Here is a 17682-nt window from a genome sequence, read left to right on the forward strand (position 1 = left end):
ACAACTTTATTTTATTTAAATAATGTAATGTAGTTGCAGGTAAATAAAAGATGGTTGTTTTGTGAGTGAAACCTGTTTATTCTCATAGTGGTGAAAACAGATCAAAGGTCAAAGAAATGATCACAATATTAGTGAACGATGTTGAGAATTATCACTGTGGCTGCAGTTTTAAATTACTATTCCAATCAGAAGTTTGGCATATTCTAATTTTATATTCCAATTTTAGTTAGCAATATTACTTTCTCCGCTCTTTGCTCAGTTACAGACACAAGCTGGGTAGGTGAGGTGATGACGCAATAAAAAGAGGCAGGAGGGTAAGAGACCAGGCAGGCAGAATAAGAGGAAGAAAGGCAGAAAAAAGGAAGAAAGACAGAAAAAAGAGAGCAAACTTTTCCCTCAGGAAAACTGTAAGTTGTGCAGAAGAACAAATCAGCACTTTTTCCAGTTTAATAACGTAAGTTTTGAAGAGGCTGGGCTGGCTCACTTTCCAGCACCTTTTTTGTTATTTTCTCAGATACACACAGACCCATGTGACGTGCTATTGACTCTGTTGACTCTACGGAAAAATCGCTGCTTCATTAACTGTGCAGAGCACTAGAATTTAAAAGCTGTTAATCCGGGTGGGTTTGTTTCATTGTCGCTGCAGCTGCAGTGGCTGTGATCACCAAACAGCAGGACGCCACAACTGTATAGTTTACCAGTAAAACATGAAGGAATGTGAAAGTCAGGGTTCTACTTATTGCAATTGCGATCGAAAACCACAACAGTTTCAGTATGCAGAGCTGACTCAAAAGGAGCTGGGGTATTTCATAACATGCACAGTATTTTTGTTTAAAAAAGTACACTTTGCAAAATGCATGTGACATTTTATTTATTTGATTTACCCACAGCTGAAATGCCCGTTCATAAGCAAATCATGCAATTATTTTATTCACATTTTGTTTTCGTCTTTGACTCAACATGAAGGAAAGATAATTATTCAAAAATTATTCTAAATAGGCTATATATATATATATATATATATATATATATATATATATATGTTTTTTCTGTTCCCATCAGGTTTCAGTTTGACGTCTATCCAAAATAAGATAGACATCACGTGAGAACGTAGACTGAGATCACAAACAGGAAGCAGACAGCAGTAGAGCTAACGGAGAAACGGACAGACAAAGTTTTCGGATCGGTGCAGAGAGACTTAGTGAAAGTTCTTCGAATGTTTTCGGATATGACTTTCACATGCAGCTCGTCGATCCGTGCCTGGGCCACAAACCCAGGCTGCCTCCTTTTCCTGTTTGTCCTGTCAGGTATTGATTTTATTTACCTTCTTTTATCAAGCGTCTTTGGCTGCAATATATTGTTCATTTACGTATAATGTAGTTTGTTTTTTTTGTGTAAACTTAGGCTTTAGGGTCCACTTCAACTCATCACTGAGCAAGCGTTATAAAAACAACTCCTGATGGTGATACAACGCAATTCAACCAGGAAGTGGGATATTCACAGCAATTTGTGGCGTCGAAGAGATTAAACTTGCATAACTATTGTTAAGGTGTTCAAGGCACGTCGATTGTTAAACGTTATGACTTTAATCTTTACTGGGCTCGAAAATAGATTTGTCTGTTTTTACCTAGAAGTAAAAACAATAAAGTAATATTTAAAAAGCTGTTAATTTTCTGGCAAGATCTGACTCTTTTCTTAGGTCTACAGCAAATTTGCTTTTGTAGTGTAGAGAAACTAATTGAGTGATTTGCAAGTTTGCATATTCTAGTTTCTAAAAACTATTTGAGGCATTTCACAAGAAAGCTCGTGCAATTTTAGCAGTTATTACCTTTTGTAAATGCAAATCAGCAACTTTTGGGTGTGAATTAAAAGCAAATTTAAACCTATAACCCTTCTTACATTACTGTTCAAAATAGAACACTATTGACATTTATATCGGAAAGGTTGGAGACCTTTCCAAACTTTCTGATTTAAGAATCACTTTCCTCAATGCATCGTACTGTAAATGTTTGTGTTACTCTATGTAAACTCCAAGGCGGCATATTGTTTGGCAAAATCAGTGCAGAGCAGCAAATCTCATAGAAGGTGCTCTGTACTTATGCTGTACAGATTGTCAGGTTGTGTTTGCCAGGAGTTTGACTAGGCCATTGTAACACATGGCTTAACTTTCTAAACCATTCTGTTGGCAGTTTAAATCAACCTCAGATGAGAGAGTGATACCTTAAACTTTGTTGGCAGCAGTGCAGTTGTGTTAAATTCACAATAATCAAAATAATAATAATATAACCAGCATTGGATTTCTCTTTTCATAGTTTTTTTATTTCTATTGTCCCCGTCAGGTTCAGCCTCAGCAGATATCGTCCCACAGACAATAACAGCCTATGTGACTGAAACCGTCGTCCTGCCGTGCCGCATCACTGTGGATGGTGAACTCCCCACGGTGGAGTGGTCCAAGGAGGGCTTAAGGGAAAACAACATCACCTTACTGTACCGGGACGGCTGCGAGACGTTTGGGATGAAGAATCCAGCCTTCCACTACAGGACAAACCTTCTTTTGAACAAACTGAAGGACGGCAACATCTCTCAGATCATTTACAACCTGAGGGTGTCTGATGGAGGCAAGTACAACTGCAGGACCCTCAGGGGGAAGGAGTGGCAGGTTCACGCGATTATCGTCCTTAATGTGGGTGAGTCTTGGTCTTATGTTTGGCTTCATGGCAGAACTATGCTTTGTTATGCATCAGATAATCAATCTTTATCAAAAGTCCTATAATAGTTGGTTGAATCCCATTCCAGGTGCCACGTCAATGCCAGAGCTCACAGTTGTTCCCTCCACTGAGGGTGGAGAACTGACCCTGGAGTGTAAGGCGGAGTGCTGGTTCCCAGAACCTGACATCACGTTTTACGATGACGAAAGGAACGAGATTCCAGCAGAAAAACCAACAAGAGGGCCAAACTCTAGAGAATGTTTTACAGTTACCAGGAGAGCAGTGGTGCAGACTAAAATCAACAGGTAATTACAGGTTTATGTGTTTTAGATAAAGTCAGTAAAAGTTGGCAGTAAATGCCAAACTTTTTGTACCTCCACATGCTGTCTTTTCCTTTTATTCACATGATTCTTAGCAACTATAGGAGAGGGGAACACATTACTACACTCATTTTCCATGCAAGGCGAAAGTTCAGTTACTCTGGCACTAACGCTACAAAATAATTTCCCCTTGTATATGTTAATATTGTAAAACCAGCTGATGTCTTATTACATCAGATATTAGAACATTGTGCTCAAATTACAAATTCTCTCCTTTTTTTTTCAAATCTAGAAATAAAAGTAATACTGACACTTTGTCTTTTTTTTTTTTTTTTTTACCACAGAGTGACCTGCAAAGTCCACGAGAGAAAGTTCAATCAGACCAAGAACACAGAGATTTACATCCCAGGTATATCAGATTACAATGATCTGAAATGAAACACCCAAAACATTCTTTCATGGTTGTACTTTAAGAGCTTCGTAAGCATAAACTGCTTTGCGTTTTCTGGACTGCATATTAGTTTTTACATGCCAGTTTGAGTTTACATCGTACTGTAAAATCATGATCTATTGCCGCTAACTGGACACCACGGCCATGTTTACACCACATTAACATAAAAACAAAAATTGGTGAAAATTCAGCCAGAACAAAGAGTAACTAAGAAGTATTATTTACTTTGCATGTCTCCTTTTACACATGTTCCAAAAAAAAAAAAAACAAAACCTTTACTCATGTACTGTGCATCATAATATGCTCATTTTTGCTCTATTAACATTTCAGATGGCTGGATGAGGTCCTGCTCAAACATGGCAATAATCACAGGAATCGTCACTTCTTTCGTGACAGGGTTAATAATATGTGGAATTGTTTTCCTGGGAGACAAAAAATCCTGCGGTAAGTAAGCTCACCTGAGCCAAGTGAAGAAAGAAACAATTTTTTCTAAATTACTTTAGTCGTATTTCATTTTCTTTGGCTTCAGATAAATCCTTACTTTCGAACAGAAATCACAAGGAGATATTGGTCTCTAAATGCAACGAAACGTCCAGCTAAAAATGGCATAACTAAGAGAAGTAATTGTGCAGAATATTGCGCTTGCAATAAGCTGAACATTTCTTAGTTGCATCTGTTATTTGGAACTTTGATTCTGGAAAAGCAGGAAATTTTAAAATAGGAGATGTGTAGCACTAGGCTGTCGCAGGTTCGATTCCTGGCCTGGTGAACTTTGTCGCATGTCTTCCCCCTTCTCTCATTACCCACTTCCCTGTCAATTCACTATCCAATAAAGGCCACTAGAGCCAATAAAACCTTTAAAAAACAAAACAAAACAAGAAAGCTAAAAAAATGTAGACGGGGGTGTAGGTTCAGTAATAGAACAATGTGTGATGCCCACGGGTGTGTGCTCACAATAGGGAAAAAGGAGCATTCATTTCTTTGACGATTGGTGTAGTAATGGTGTTTCACCAGTAGGTGGCGCATGGAGACTCTGAGCTGCCTGTTGCTCTGCCGTTTTCTCATAAGCTGAGAGAAATTGGAGTAACACAGACTGCGTCTCCCATGTAAGAGAGATAAGATAAATCTTTATTGTCATTGTCACAAGGACAACGAAATTCAAAAGGTGCCATCAGTCGGTGCACATGCCCAAAAACAAAAAATAACTGTCTCGCAATTCACACACAACGCAAGAATCAACAAACTGGCAAAAAAAAAAAAAAAAACCCTAATAAATAAGAACAGCCACATTCTCACATACATCATTCATGATGATTAATGGTTGTTTTTGATTGCATTTAGTTTTGTTATTGCTATCGGGTAGAAACTGTCTCTGAGACGGTTGGTTCTTGTTCTGGTTGCTCTGTATCTTCTGCCTGAAGGCAGCAGTGTGAACAGAGAATGTCCGGGGTGAGAAGTGTCCTTTGTGATGTGTTGTGCTTTTCTTAGACAGCGGTCGCTGTGCAGGTCCTCCAGTGAGGGGAGAGGGCAGCCAATGATTTTTTGGGCTGTATTCACAACCCTTTGGAGAGCTTTCCTTTTGAGTCGTAGTGCTGCTGTTATACCATACGCAGATACAGTAGGTCAGTATGCTCTCTATGGAGCACTTGTAGAAGGACACCAGCAGCTTCTCCTTGATGTTGTTCCTCCTGAGAACCCTCAGGAAGTACAGTCTTTGCTGGGCCTTTTTTATCACCTCGAAGGTGTTCATGTTCCATGTGAGGCCCTGCTCAATGTGGACCCCCAGGAAACGGAAATCAGCTAACCTCTCCACACATTTTCCCCCAATGGTTAGTGGTGTAATGTCCGTTTTATTCCTCCTGTAATCTATTATGAGTTCTTTTGTCTTTGAGTTGTTGAGGAGCAGATTGTTCTCCCTGCACCACACCAACAGCCGCTCCACCTCACTCCTGTAGGCGGACTCGTCGCCTCCTGAGATGAGCCCCACCACTGTGGTGTCATCAGCAAACTTGATGATGGTGTTGCTGTGGTGGGCAGAGGTGCAGTCGTATGTGTACAGACAATAGAGCAGGGGGCTCAGCACGCAGCCCTGTGGAGAGCCAGTACTAAGGCTGAGGGCAGTGGATGTATGTTTTCCCACCCTAAATCTCTGCTGTCGGTTGGTCAGTAAGCTCAGAATCCACATGCAGGTGGAGTGAGGGGGGCCCAGGTCCCCCAATTTGTCCACCAGTCTGTGAGGGAGGATGGTATTGAAAGCAGAGCTGTAGTCTACAAAGAGCATCCGCACATAGCTCCCCTGCTGCTCCAGATGTGACAGAGCAGCATGGAGGGCCGTGATCACAGCGTCCTCTGTGGATCTGTTGGCTCTGTAGGCGAACTGGTGGTGGTCAAAGCCAGGAGGGAGAAGTGCTGTGATGTGACCCCGGACCAGTTTTTCAAAACACTTCGTCACCACAGGGGTTAGTGCCACTGGTGCTCATTTCCATACATTTTTCAGCTTTATCTGCTGCTGACGGATCCAGAACCCTGGTACCCATTACAAATGCATCTATTGTTCTATTGTATACATTAGAGCAGTGGTTCTTAACCTGGGTTCGGTCGAACCCCAGGGGTTCGATGAGTCGGTCTCAGGGGTTCGGCGGAGCCTCTGCCGCGGAGGTAAAGACACACTTGTGTAAAGTCGTGATGACGCGCCCGGCTTGGCCATCACTTGCTGCAGAGGATCATGTTACATTGCTCAGCCAATCAGGGCTGCGGGGAATTTAGTGCGCGCAGTATCAGCGGCTGTCATATTTGTACGTCGCGTTGTTTCTTTCTTGATATTTTAATCCATACTAAATATGTCGAGCAACAAAAGAAGAAATGAACAGACTTTGCTCTGAAGATGCACTTGCCAAGGTGAAGCCACGCCTCTCTGAACTGGTTTCCCAAAAACAAACAGCAGAAGTCGCACTGATTTGCAGGTATGTCATTTGTGCAATTCTTTATTCTGGCCCCAAAAAAGTATTTTGTGGATTCAAAATGACAAAAAACAAATTAAATTTAAAATAAAATAAAACAATTAGTTATTAAAAAAAATTTTATTCTTTGAAAAAATCCAAATTTATTTTTAATTAGTAAAATAGTAAAAAATATATATTTTGGGGGCTGAAATTCTTTTATATTTTATATGTTTTGGGGACCAGAATGAAGTAATACTGTAATTTGCTGTGAGTTCATGGTTTTGTTCTTTGAGCAAGGTGACATTCATGCATTGCTCATTTTGTGCACCAGCAAAAAAACATATACATATGTCTTGAATTTGAACATTATTTTATTTATCACTAAAGAAGGGTTCGGTGAATGCGCATATGAAACTGATGGGTTCAGTTCCTCATAAAAGGTTAAGAACCACTGCATTAGAGGGATACAATGGGATAGTGTAAACCAGCCTGGTGCTGTGTCTAAATTTATTTATTACCTTTCATTTGCAATATGTGCCATTTTCCTTCAACTTCAAAGTAGAACAATGCGCCACTTTGTGTTGGTCAACAACATAAGATCCTAAAAGCACACATTGAAGTTTGTTGTGAAAGGTTACAAAAGTCCAAATGGTATGGAAACGTCAGGAAAGGAGCTGGACTTCAACACTAATAAAATAAGTTGCACATAAAATCATTTTCTTTGCAATGGTATATTTGAAAAGTCACGTGTGAAGCAAGTGTCAACGGATATTTTCTTTCTGTAATTACACAGGGAGAGGACAACACTCCAGAAATGGAGGTATGAAAGAAGCTGTTCAAGAGAAGGAAAAGGCAGAGAGGAATGGATACAGATACAGAGGTACCTCACAGGAAGAGCAGTCCACAGATGACTCCATGAACTCGCCAGATGGCACAGGACCAATAGCCCAAACGCCCAGTTACAACGTGGCCACAGGACAGGACACGTCCACCATGAAAACGTCTGAAATGACTGTTGTAAGACGAAACAAAACCCTGAGCTTACTGAGCAACGACAGACCTAGATCCATGTCTGCTTCCCCTTCCTCTCTGTTCCCTCCCAGTACCATAATCTCCCGGGCAAATACCAATGAGAGCTCAGAGACGCTGTTAAATGAACAAGGAAACCACAACAACTAAAATGTGGCAAAGTCTAGGCCTGTCGCAATGAGCAACAGGTCAAGTCCTGTTGCTCATTCAATTCTTATGAAATTAGAATAGGAATTTTATCTCCAGATAAAATTTGCAGAGTAATTTTTTTTTTTCTGGAGACATCATTATGTGTTTCATTTTGTTGTGTGTTGTTTTCATTTGATTGTGTTTTGGTCATTTTGGATATCTAAGATATCTCCCAGTTCCAGTGTTAAGTGTTCTTTACAAGACTTAAAGTTTTTAGATATTTGAGAGTGAAAACCTGCCTTGTTATGCCATTATCTGTAACCTCTAGGAAAATGTGTTGTCTAGCACAATTGACAGAGACGGGCCTCAAAGGATCAGGACAAAAGCCTACAAAACTGTAATTTAAAACCAAGTATTCCAAGACTTCCTCTCAGGGGTTCCTCTTCAGTTTTCTTATCCTCAGGTTTCAGTCTTAAAAGTGTACATAATTTTTAAAACATCTCTTGTCCTCTTGTACGAAAAAGACATTGCGACTATCGGCATATGCAGTTCCAGTTTGGGCTTGTTATTGAGCCAAAAACAAGTCTTAAATTATGTGGGAGTACGATTAAAACCATCTTTCCATAATTCAGTGTTAGACTTTTTAAAAATCTGTATTTACTGAATATCTTGTTGTACTAGAATTTTGTTTACTTTACATTAAACAGGGAACTGGCCTTGGTAACTGTGACGTAATTTGCGAGTGACTCATTAGATTCTGACTGTTGACAGGTTGTTGGAGAGTGGTTAGGTGTTTGTACATTGTTGGGCTTTCTAAGATGTGTGTTTGAATGTTTTCTCAGGTGTTTTATATGACAGTGTTTCAATTCAGCCTAGCGTTTCCTTGACGAGTACTCTGTGTTGTGGCCATATATGCTGATGTTTTGTAAATCGTAAGTTCTGTCAATTTAGTTTTTCTTTAGGCAGTTAGAATGTGCTTTAGTTGGTTTATAACCAAAATCTGTCATTTTAATTTAAAATTGTCTAGATTATTTTTGGTAACTTTTAGACCTTTCCATTAATTTAAGTGATTAAGGATACACTGGAGGGCTTGGCGCAGGCCTTTAGTTTGGCAAGTGTTCGGTGTGATGACAGGATGCTTTTGGAAAATGATTTTTATTTATTTTTTTTTTACCACTTTTTGTACTTGAAACATCAGATCAAGTGAACTTTCTTTTTCATCTAACTTGTAAGAGATTTTTAGTTATTGTTCTATACATATTTTTGCCAGAAAACATATACATTTTTTTCAAACAATCAAGTCAGAAGTGCGTGCAAGAACAAAACCACCCTGCTGCCACCCACGGCCTTTCCTTTAAATCTTTGCTTTTGGAACTTAGAAGGCAGCGACACAAACTATTTGCTTCAACTTCTGTCGTTGTCAAAGAAACTACATTATTTGATGCTTTTTGTTGACACCTGATGCTGATGGGTCAGTTCTGTAAAAGGTGCTGCCTTCCCGGCCACTCATATCATCCCTCCATGCTTCAAAGGGAAAGCTACATATTCACTGGCATATGATCTAGTAATAATAAAACAACTGCACATAGCAGAAGTCTCCTTACTCGCTGGTGGTGCACATAAAACAACTCAGGTCTCAAGTATATATAAAACCAAGGAGACAGTTGTCGAAAAACAAAAATATAACACACCCTCTGGTCAGTGTTGGCGTAAACGGTTTTATGTGTCCAGGGACCATCATGACCTCTGATCCTAAGTGGTACGATGGTGTCGGCCATGTTGTCAAGAATTTACACCACATTTGTGTTCTTTCTTAAATGTGTGAACATTTCACTGTTGCCTCCAGTCTTCGATTAATGTGTTCTTATTCTTGTTTGTCTTCTGATGGAACCGGAGGAAGTGTTTTTACATTTGACCTTTTTCTGTAATGTATTGTTGTGTTGGAGCAACAAAGCAAAGCAAGTTTTAGACGTACTGACAATAAAATATGATCTTGATTTGACTTGAATTCTTGGGTTTTACTTCTCTTGTCATTCTAGTCTATGTGCATCTGGCTGGTATTTATTGAATGTTTTGTTCACGAGACTGGGAGTGAGATTGCTCCTTGCTTTCATCCATCCGTTGTCTGCTCCCAGATGTCTTTGCAGGTTTATGTGGAAGATGGTGCCTATCTTGGTTATTGGGTGAGAGGTAAGATATGCTCTGGACAGGTCATCCATCTGTCCATCACAGGGCAACACAGGCAGACACAGGACAGGCAACCATACACACATTCTTTAAAGGTCAATTTAGGGAGACCAATTACCCTAATAGTCATGATTTTACACTGTGGGAGAAAACCACACATGCAAATTCCATGCAGAATGACTGCAGGGCGCTGCTAACTGTGCCAATGCCAGCCATCTGATAAATTGGACATGATTTATTTAAAGAGCAAATGGTCGTCTGTGTATTGTTATCAGTCTAGTGAGTGACACACAACTTGATAAAATAAAAGTATTTGTAGATTGTTTTGCATTTCTCTGAATTGCTTAAAAATAATCTAAAGTTTGTTGAGTCTTTTGAAACATGCAGCCTGCCTTTATTTACCCACAGCTGAAATGCAAATCATGCAATGATTTTATTCACATTTTGTTTTCTTCTTTGATTCAGTATAATATGAAGGAAAGATAATTTTTCTAAAATTATTCTAATATATATATATATATATATATATATATATATATATATATATATATATGTGTGTGTGTGTGTGGGGGGGGGTGCGTGCGTGCGTGGGAGATGTTTCTCTTCCCCTGTGTCAAGCCTCTTGACACGCCCCAAAATATCAGGTTTCAATGTATCAAGTTGACGTCTATGAAATAATCCTGTATAACATCACGTGAGAACGTAGACGACGGGATCACAAACAGGAAGCAGCCAAGCAGTAGAGCTACCGGCCATCGAGAGAAACGGACAGACAAGGTTTTTGGATCGGTGCAGAGAGACTTAGTGAAAGTTCTTCGAATGTTTTCGGATATGACTTTCACATGCAGCTCGTCGATCCGTGCCTGGGCCACAAACCCAGGCTGCCTCCTTTTCCTGTTTGTCCTGTCAGGTATTGATTTTATTTACCTTCTTTTATCAAGAGTCTTTGGCTGCAAATGCAAATTTACGGAAGAGGATTAGGGCCACCGAAAAAAAAAAAAACATTTTGGAGATTAAACTCAGAATTGTGACTTTAAAGTCAGTATTCTTTTTTTTTTTTTTTTCGGTGGCCCTAAACTAGGGTGGCCATATTTTAATTTGGGAAAACCAGAACACCTTGGAGCGAGGGAGAGGGGGGGGCTCTAAAAGCGGGGATACATTTGAGCTTTGGCATGTTGTTGGCGTACTGACAGCCACGCTGTCTATCTTAAGAACAGGGCTGCCCGCACTGACTCTGCTCAGGCATTACGTCACACGTTCTCGGCATAACACCGGGCGCAGTGCCCTAGTGCCTGTAAATTTAATGGTCCAATGAAGGAAATTTAAAAAAACAGGACATTTTATCAGGACATTTCCTCACTTTCTAAAAAAAAACCCGGGACACCCGGGACAGGACGTGAAATACGGACATGTCCCGAGAAATACGGACGTTTGGTCACCCTACCTAAACCTCTTATACGTATAGTGTAGTTTTTCTTACTTGGGCTTTAGGGTCCACTGCAGCTTATTACTGCACGACAAGTTATAAAAAATAAAAAAAAACTCCTTATGGCGATACAGTGCAATGCAATTCAAGTAGGAAGTGGGATATTCACAGCAATTTGTGTGAATTTAACTTTCAAAGAAGTTAAACTGGCATAACTATTGTTAAGGTGTTCAAGGCACGTCGGTTGTTAAACGTTATGACTTTAATCTTTACTGGGCTCGAAAATAGATTTGTCTGTTTTTACCTAGAAGGAAAAACAATAAAATAATATTTATAAAGCTGTTCATTTTCTGCCAAGCTCTGACTCTTTTCGTAAGTCTACAGCAAATTTGCTTTTGCAGTGTAGAGGAACTAATTGAGTGATTTGCAAGTTTCCAAAATCTAGTTGCTAAAACCTATTTGAGCCATTTCACAAGAAAGCTCGTGCAATTTTAGCAGTTATTACCTGATTGTAGGTAAAAGTAGCTGATTGGTAAATGCAAATCAGCTAATTTTTGTTTGAATTAAAAGCTGATTTAAACCTATAACCCTTCTCCTTACATTACTGTTCAAAAGGGTCAATAGAACAGAACATTTCCAAACTTTCTGATTTAAGAATCACTTTCCTCAATGCATCGTACTGTAAATGTTTGTGTTACTCTATGTAAACTCCAAGGCGGCATATTGTTTGGCAAAATCAGTGCAGAGCAGCAAATCTCATAGAAGGTGCTCTGTACTTATGCTGTACAGATTGTCAGTTTGTTTTTGCCAGGAGTTTGACTAGGCCATTGTAACACATGGCTTAACTTTCTAAACCATTCAGTTTCTGTTTAAACCACCTTCAGATGAGAGAGTGATACCTTAAACTTTGTTGGCAGCAGTGCAGTTGTGTTAAATTCACAATAATAATAATAATAATAATAATAATAATAAAAACAGCATTGGATTTCTCTTTTCATAGTTTTTTTATTTCTATTCTCCCCGTCAGGTTCAGCCTCAGCAGATATCGTCACACAGACAATAACAGCCTATGTGACTGAAACCGTCGTCCTGCCGTGCCGCATCACTGTGGATGGTGAACTCCCCACGGTGGAGTGGTCCAAGGAGGGCTTAAGGGAAAACAACATCACCTTACTGTACCGGGACGGCTGCGAGACGTTTGGGATGAAGAATCCAGCCTTCCACTACAGGACAAACCTTCTTTTGAACAAACTGAAGGACGGCAACATCTCTCAGATCATTTACAACCTGAGGGTGTCTGATGGAGGCAAGTACAACTGCAGGACCCTCCGGGGGAAGGAGTGGCAGGTTCACGCGATTATCGTCCTTAATGTGGGTGAGTCTTGGTCTTATGTTTGGCTTCATGGCAGGACTATGCTTTGTACTGCAACAGACAAATGAATCTTTATCAAAAGTCCTATAATAGTTGGTTGAATCCCATTCCAGGTGCCACGTCAAAGCCAGAGCTCACAGTTGTTCCCTCCACTGAGGGTGGAGAACTGACCCTGGAGTGTAAGGCGGAGTGCTGGTTCCCAGAACCTGACATCACGTTTTACGATGACGAAAGGAACGAGATTCCAGCAGAAAAACCAACAAGAGGGCCAAACTCTAGAGAATGTTTTACAGTTACCAGGAGAGCAGTGGTGCAGACTAAAATCAACAGGTAATTACAGGTTTATGTGTTTTAGATAAAGTCAGTAAAAGTTGGCAGTAAATGCCAAACTTTTTGTACCTCCACATGCTGTCTTTTCCTTTTATTCACATGATTCTTAGGGGTTTCGTGAGCAACTATAGAAGAGTTGATACACTTATTTTCCATGCAAGGCGATAGTCCAGTTACTCTGGCACTAAAGCGACAAAATAATTTTCCTTGCTGTATGTTGATACAGTAAAACCAGCTGGTGTCTTACATCAGATATTAAAACATTGTGCTCAGATTACTATTTCCCTCTCTTCTTTTACATCTTGAAATGGAAGTAAAACTGACACTTTGTCTTTTTTTTCCCCACAGAGTGACCTGCAAAGTCCACGAGAGAAAGTTCAATCAGACCAAGAACACAGAGATTTACATCCCAGGTATATCAGATTACACTGACCTGAAATGAAACACCCAAAACATTCTGGTTGTACTTCAAGAGCTCCTGTTTTATTCATTTGCATTGGTTAAAACATTGATAGTTTTTAAACCCAGTTTGAGTTTGTTGTGTGGTCTAGAAACGTGGTCATAATAATCAAAAATGTTTTTCTATTAACCTTTCAGATGACTGGATGAGGTCCTGCTCAAACACGGCAGCCATCACAGGAACTGTCACTTTCTTATTGACAGGGTTAATAATATGTGGACTTGTTTTCCTGGTGCACAAGAAGTTCTGCAGTAAGTACGCTCACTCAAGCCAAATTAGGGATTAAGCCACTTTTTAAAGATTACTTTAGTCATATTTCACTTTCTTTTGGCTTCAGATAACGGGAGTCAGTTGGGATAGTGTAGACCAGCCTGGTGCTGTGTCTAAATGCATGTAACGCCTTTCATTTGTAATAAGTTTGTTTGAAAATTATGTATTATTTTCCTTCATCTTTTCACTACTTTACATAAAATCCTAAAAACACAAGATTAGAAAAAAGCCCAAATGGTATGAAAGTGTTGGAAAAAGGAGCTGGATTTTAACAATAGTAAAATAAGATGCATATAAAAACATCTTTTTTTTTTCTTTTTAGGATTTTATATATTTGGAACGTCAAAAGAAAGGGTTGACTGATATTTTCTGTCTGTAATTACACAGGGAGTGGACAAAACGTCTGTCGGTCAAGAAGTAAACATATGAAAGAAGAGAAAGATGAGATGGACAGGCGCAGTGGTACCTCACAGGAAGAGGAGTACACATATGATTTCAGAACATCACCAAACGGGACAGAGCTAACAGACCAGTCACCCGTTGACAACAGGTCACCAGGACAAGACTCGTCCATGATAAAAAGTTCTGGATCGAGTGCTTCAAGACGAGACAAAACCCCCGGCTCACTGAACACAGACCGACATAGGTCTGTGTCCTTTTCCTCCTCCAAAGGAAACTCTCTGCTCCCTAATACATCTCAAAGAAGCTTAAGTCACCGGTCAAATGCAAGTGAGAGTTCAGAGTCACTGTTGGATAAACCAGAAAGCTAAAACGTGGAAAGGACTAGCCCTGTCACTAACCTGCATTGTTATGCCATTCTCAGTATGGTACATGTACATGTACATGGTCTCAAAACAACGATGTTATCGTTTATCGCAATAACCTCTAGGAAAATGTATTATTTAGCAAAATTTATTATGACAGGGCTAGAAAGGACAGGACACAAGACTACAAAGGCGTAATCAAAAACCAAGGATTCAAAGACTTGTGCTCAGGGATCGTTTTCTACTAGTCAGGTTCCAGTCTGAACAGTTCACATCCTTCCTAGAACATCTCCGGGGCCTCATGCAGAGAGATATGGGGCCTCATGTATAAAAAAGTGAGCAGTTTTCACAACAAAACTTTGCCGTACGGACAAATTTAGAAAAGCGCGGTGCACAAAAAGATCCGGATGTATAAATCCCAATTTGCGGGAAAATAGAGTGCAGCTGCTAGTCCGGCCTTTCGCCACCTCCAACTACATATGAAAATTAGTATAAATACCCGGAAATTTGCCACCACGTGTAGCAATAACCATGGCAACGTCCTTGTTTGTAGCAGTATAAGTATTTATAATAATAATAATAATAACTATATATGTTATTTAAAAGGTGCTTTCAGGGTACATAAGGTCACCTAACAAAAAATAAATAAATAAACAAACAAATAAAGAGATTGTGCAAATGCCTGTGATTATAAACACTTTGATCACCTTAAAAATAATCAAACCTGTTTGGAGTTAATCTGCTGATCCAACCCCACTTTTTTTCCAGTGAAAATGAAATGACCCCATAGATGCATTTTATGCGCTTCGGCGCACAGACCGATGAGTTACATCTTTATGAAACAAAAACTGAGGAAATATATTTTTTTTATGTTCGAGCAAGGTTTTTACAATCTTTTATTTTTATTTTCTTTATTTTGTGTGCGTGTGAGGTTATTTGTCTGAGGATGAAAGCGGTTCAGTTTCATGGTTTTAAACAATAAAATATTAAAATCATGTAAAAAAAAAACCCATAGGTTTTGTTGCTTCTTGACTACACTGAATGTAGTCAGATTTAAGTGTTTTTATTTGAGTTTTGACGTTTTCTAGTTTGATATTGTTCACAGAAAAAGTTTGCGTGGCTGCCGCACATTTTCACGGCAGGGATAAAGCGTATTTACGCAAACTTTTGACACAGTGCATTTTTATACATGCCGCCTTGTGCGTAAAATATGGCGCCGCACATTGTTTGTGCTTACGCACGCTTTATACACGAGGCCCATGGAGACTATGGCATTCATGGCAAGGTCCAGTTTCAGTCAGCAAGTTGGGGGAATAATCATTATCCCTAAAACAAGCTAGGAATTATGGTAGAGTTTCTTTTTCGGGTATTTTATGTAAGATTGCTTCAATTCAGCCTAATGTTTCCTTAATGAGTACAGACCATTTGCTTTAACTTCTGTCATTATGGAAGAGAAGTGTTACAACTACCTACCCACTACGTTATTTGGCATCGAGGGTAAACAGGTCTGTAAATGGTGCTGCCTTCCCGGGGCCTCATAACATCCCTCAATATTTCAAAGGGAAAGCTACGTATGTGCTGGTGCTATTTATCGATTTTAGCTTTGCCTTTAACATCGTCCTAATGAGGCTGTGTGCTAAACTCCTGAGGTTGCATGTCATGTCATCCATTTGCAAATAGGTCCTTGACTTTTTCTTTTACAAAACACAAGTTTGAGTGAGGTTTTTACTAAAACACAAGTTTGTGTCACTCTCTCGTGCTCCTTCAACACCAATGACTCCACGTCGCATCATGACTCGGTCAGGATGGTAAACGGTTTTATGTGTCTAGGGACCATCCATCATGACCTCTGATCTTAAGTGACCTCTGGTACGATTGTGTCAGCCATATCGTCAAGAAGGTACACCAAAGTTGTGTCCTTTTTTTACATTTTTACAAAGGACACAACTTTTTAAGAGTAACTTCAACATTTTACTGTTACTTCTATTCCCTGATCTATGTGTTCTTGTGTATCTTCTGATAGATTATGAGGAATTGTTTTTACCTCTTACCTTTTTATTTAGTCTGATTTATGTTCCAACTGTGTCAAGTTTCTGTAAAGTATTACTATGTTGGAGCAACAAAGCAAGTACTGAGAATAAAATATCATCTTGATTTGACTTGAATTCTTGGGTTTTACTTCTCTTGTCATTCTAGTCTATGTGCATCTGGCTGGTATTTATTGAATGTTTTGTTCACGAGACTGGGAGTGAGATTGCTCCTTGCTTTCATCCATCCGTTGTCTGCTCCCAGATGTCTTTGCAGGTTTATGTGGAAGATGGTGCCTATCTTGGTTATTGGGTGAGAGGTAAGATATGCTCTGGACAGGTCATCCATCTGTCCATCACAGGGCAACACCGGCAGACACAGGACAGGCAACCATACACACATTCTTTAAAGGTCAATTTAGGGAGACCAATTACTCTAATAGTCATGGTTTTACACTGTGGGAGAAAACCACACATGCAAATTCCATGCAGAATGACTGCAGGGCGCTGCTAACTGTAGTAGTAGCGCCCTACAGTCAAATCATGTCCAATTTATCATGTCTGATAAACTGGACATGATTTATTTAAAGAGCAAATGGTCATATTGTTATCAGTCTAGTGAGCGACACACAACTTGATCAAATAAAAGTATTTGTAGATTGTTTTGCATTTCTCTGAATTGCTTTAAAAATAATCTAAAGTTTGGTGAGAGTCTTTTGAAACATGCAGCCTGCCTCCAAAACAAGATATTTTATTTTGGTTTGATATTTTGCTGTATTTTCTCCCTCTTCTCTGCTTTCTGCCCCATCATCACAACTGAATGACATGAACTTTGTGTTTAGTAACTAAAAAAAAAAAAAAAAAAAAAACCAGCAGTGAAACCACTCATAAAATCTTAAAATTAAAGTTGAAATAATATCCTTGTTAGTCAGATTACACAGTACTGACTGAGTGAGGAGTCCAGGGTGTCATTTATGCTTCAGTCTCAAATGGAGGCAGCAGTTTCGAGCAGAACGAGTCCAGATGTTGCACAAAGGAACTAGGCTGTTCTGAAAGTGCTGCTGTGAAAACATTTCTAAGTATTGTCTTTCTGCACAACAATGCTTGGCTGCGCTGTAAATGACTTAGACATTTTAAAAGATTTATTAATTTCTATTAAACTTAGAATGAAAACTATAATAATAATGATAATAATGTTATTATTATTATTAATATCATTATAAAAATAATTTATACAAACAATAAACAGTTATTGTTAACCAGGAAG

At 39.3% G+C, this 17682-nt stretch overlaps 2 protein-coding genes and 1 long non-coding RNA gene across 4 annotated transcripts; 2 read left to right on the top strand and 1 right to left on the bottom strand.

Moving 5' to 3' along the window:
- The first annotated feature begins 1139 nt into the window (after positions 1 to 1139).
- LOC114157341 (butyrophilin subfamily 3 member A2-like) lies at positions 1140 to 14474 on the top strand. Of its 2 annotated transcripts, XM_028038237.1 has the most exons (7): positions 1140 to 1174; positions 10544 to 10676; positions 12220 to 12567; positions 12678 to 12894; positions 13243 to 13307; positions 13492 to 13605; positions 14012 to 14474. In XM_028038237.1, exons 2-7 carry the CDS (start codon positions 10586 to 10588, stop codon positions 14392 to 14394), a joined length of 1218 nt encoding a protein of 405 aa, XP_027894038.1. In that variant the 5' UTR covers positions 1140 to 1174; positions 10544 to 10585; the 3' UTR covers positions 14395 to 14474. The 2 variants fall into 2 exon arrangements, with proteins under 2 accessions (XP_027894038.1, XP_027894036.1); XM_028038235.1 differs by lacking the exon at positions 1140 to 1174 and having other exon boundaries at positions 10398 to 10676.
- On the top strand, positions 1173 to 9587 carry LOC114157340 (butyrophilin subfamily 1 member A1-like). Its single transcript, XM_028038234.1, has 6 exons — positions 1173 to 1307; positions 2340 to 2687; positions 2797 to 3013; positions 3373 to 3437; positions 3810 to 3923; positions 7215 to 9587. Exons 1-6 carry the CDS (start codon positions 1217 to 1219, stop codon positions 7598 to 7600), a joined length of 1221 nt encoding a protein of 406 aa, XP_027894035.1. The 5' UTR covers positions 1173 to 1216; the 3' UTR covers positions 7601 to 9587.
- On the bottom strand, positions 14455 to 17627 carry LOC114157345 (uncharacterized). The gene is made up of 2 exons (XR_003598127.1): positions 17590 to 17627; positions 14455 to 14974 (listed from the first exon to the last, which is right to left on the bottom strand). It is a non-coding gene; the product is annotated as an uncharacterized LOC114157345 (long non-coding RNA).
- Between the last annotated feature and the right edge of the window lie 55 nt (positions 17628 to 17682).

This window comes from Xiphophorus couchianus, chromosome 14 (genome assembly GCF_001444195.1).
Source record: "Xiphophorus couchianus chromosome 14, X_couchianus-1.0, whole genome shotgun sequence".
Taxonomy (NCBI): domain Eukaryota; kingdom Metazoa; phylum Chordata; class Actinopteri; order Cyprinodontiformes; family Poeciliidae; genus Xiphophorus; species Xiphophorus couchianus.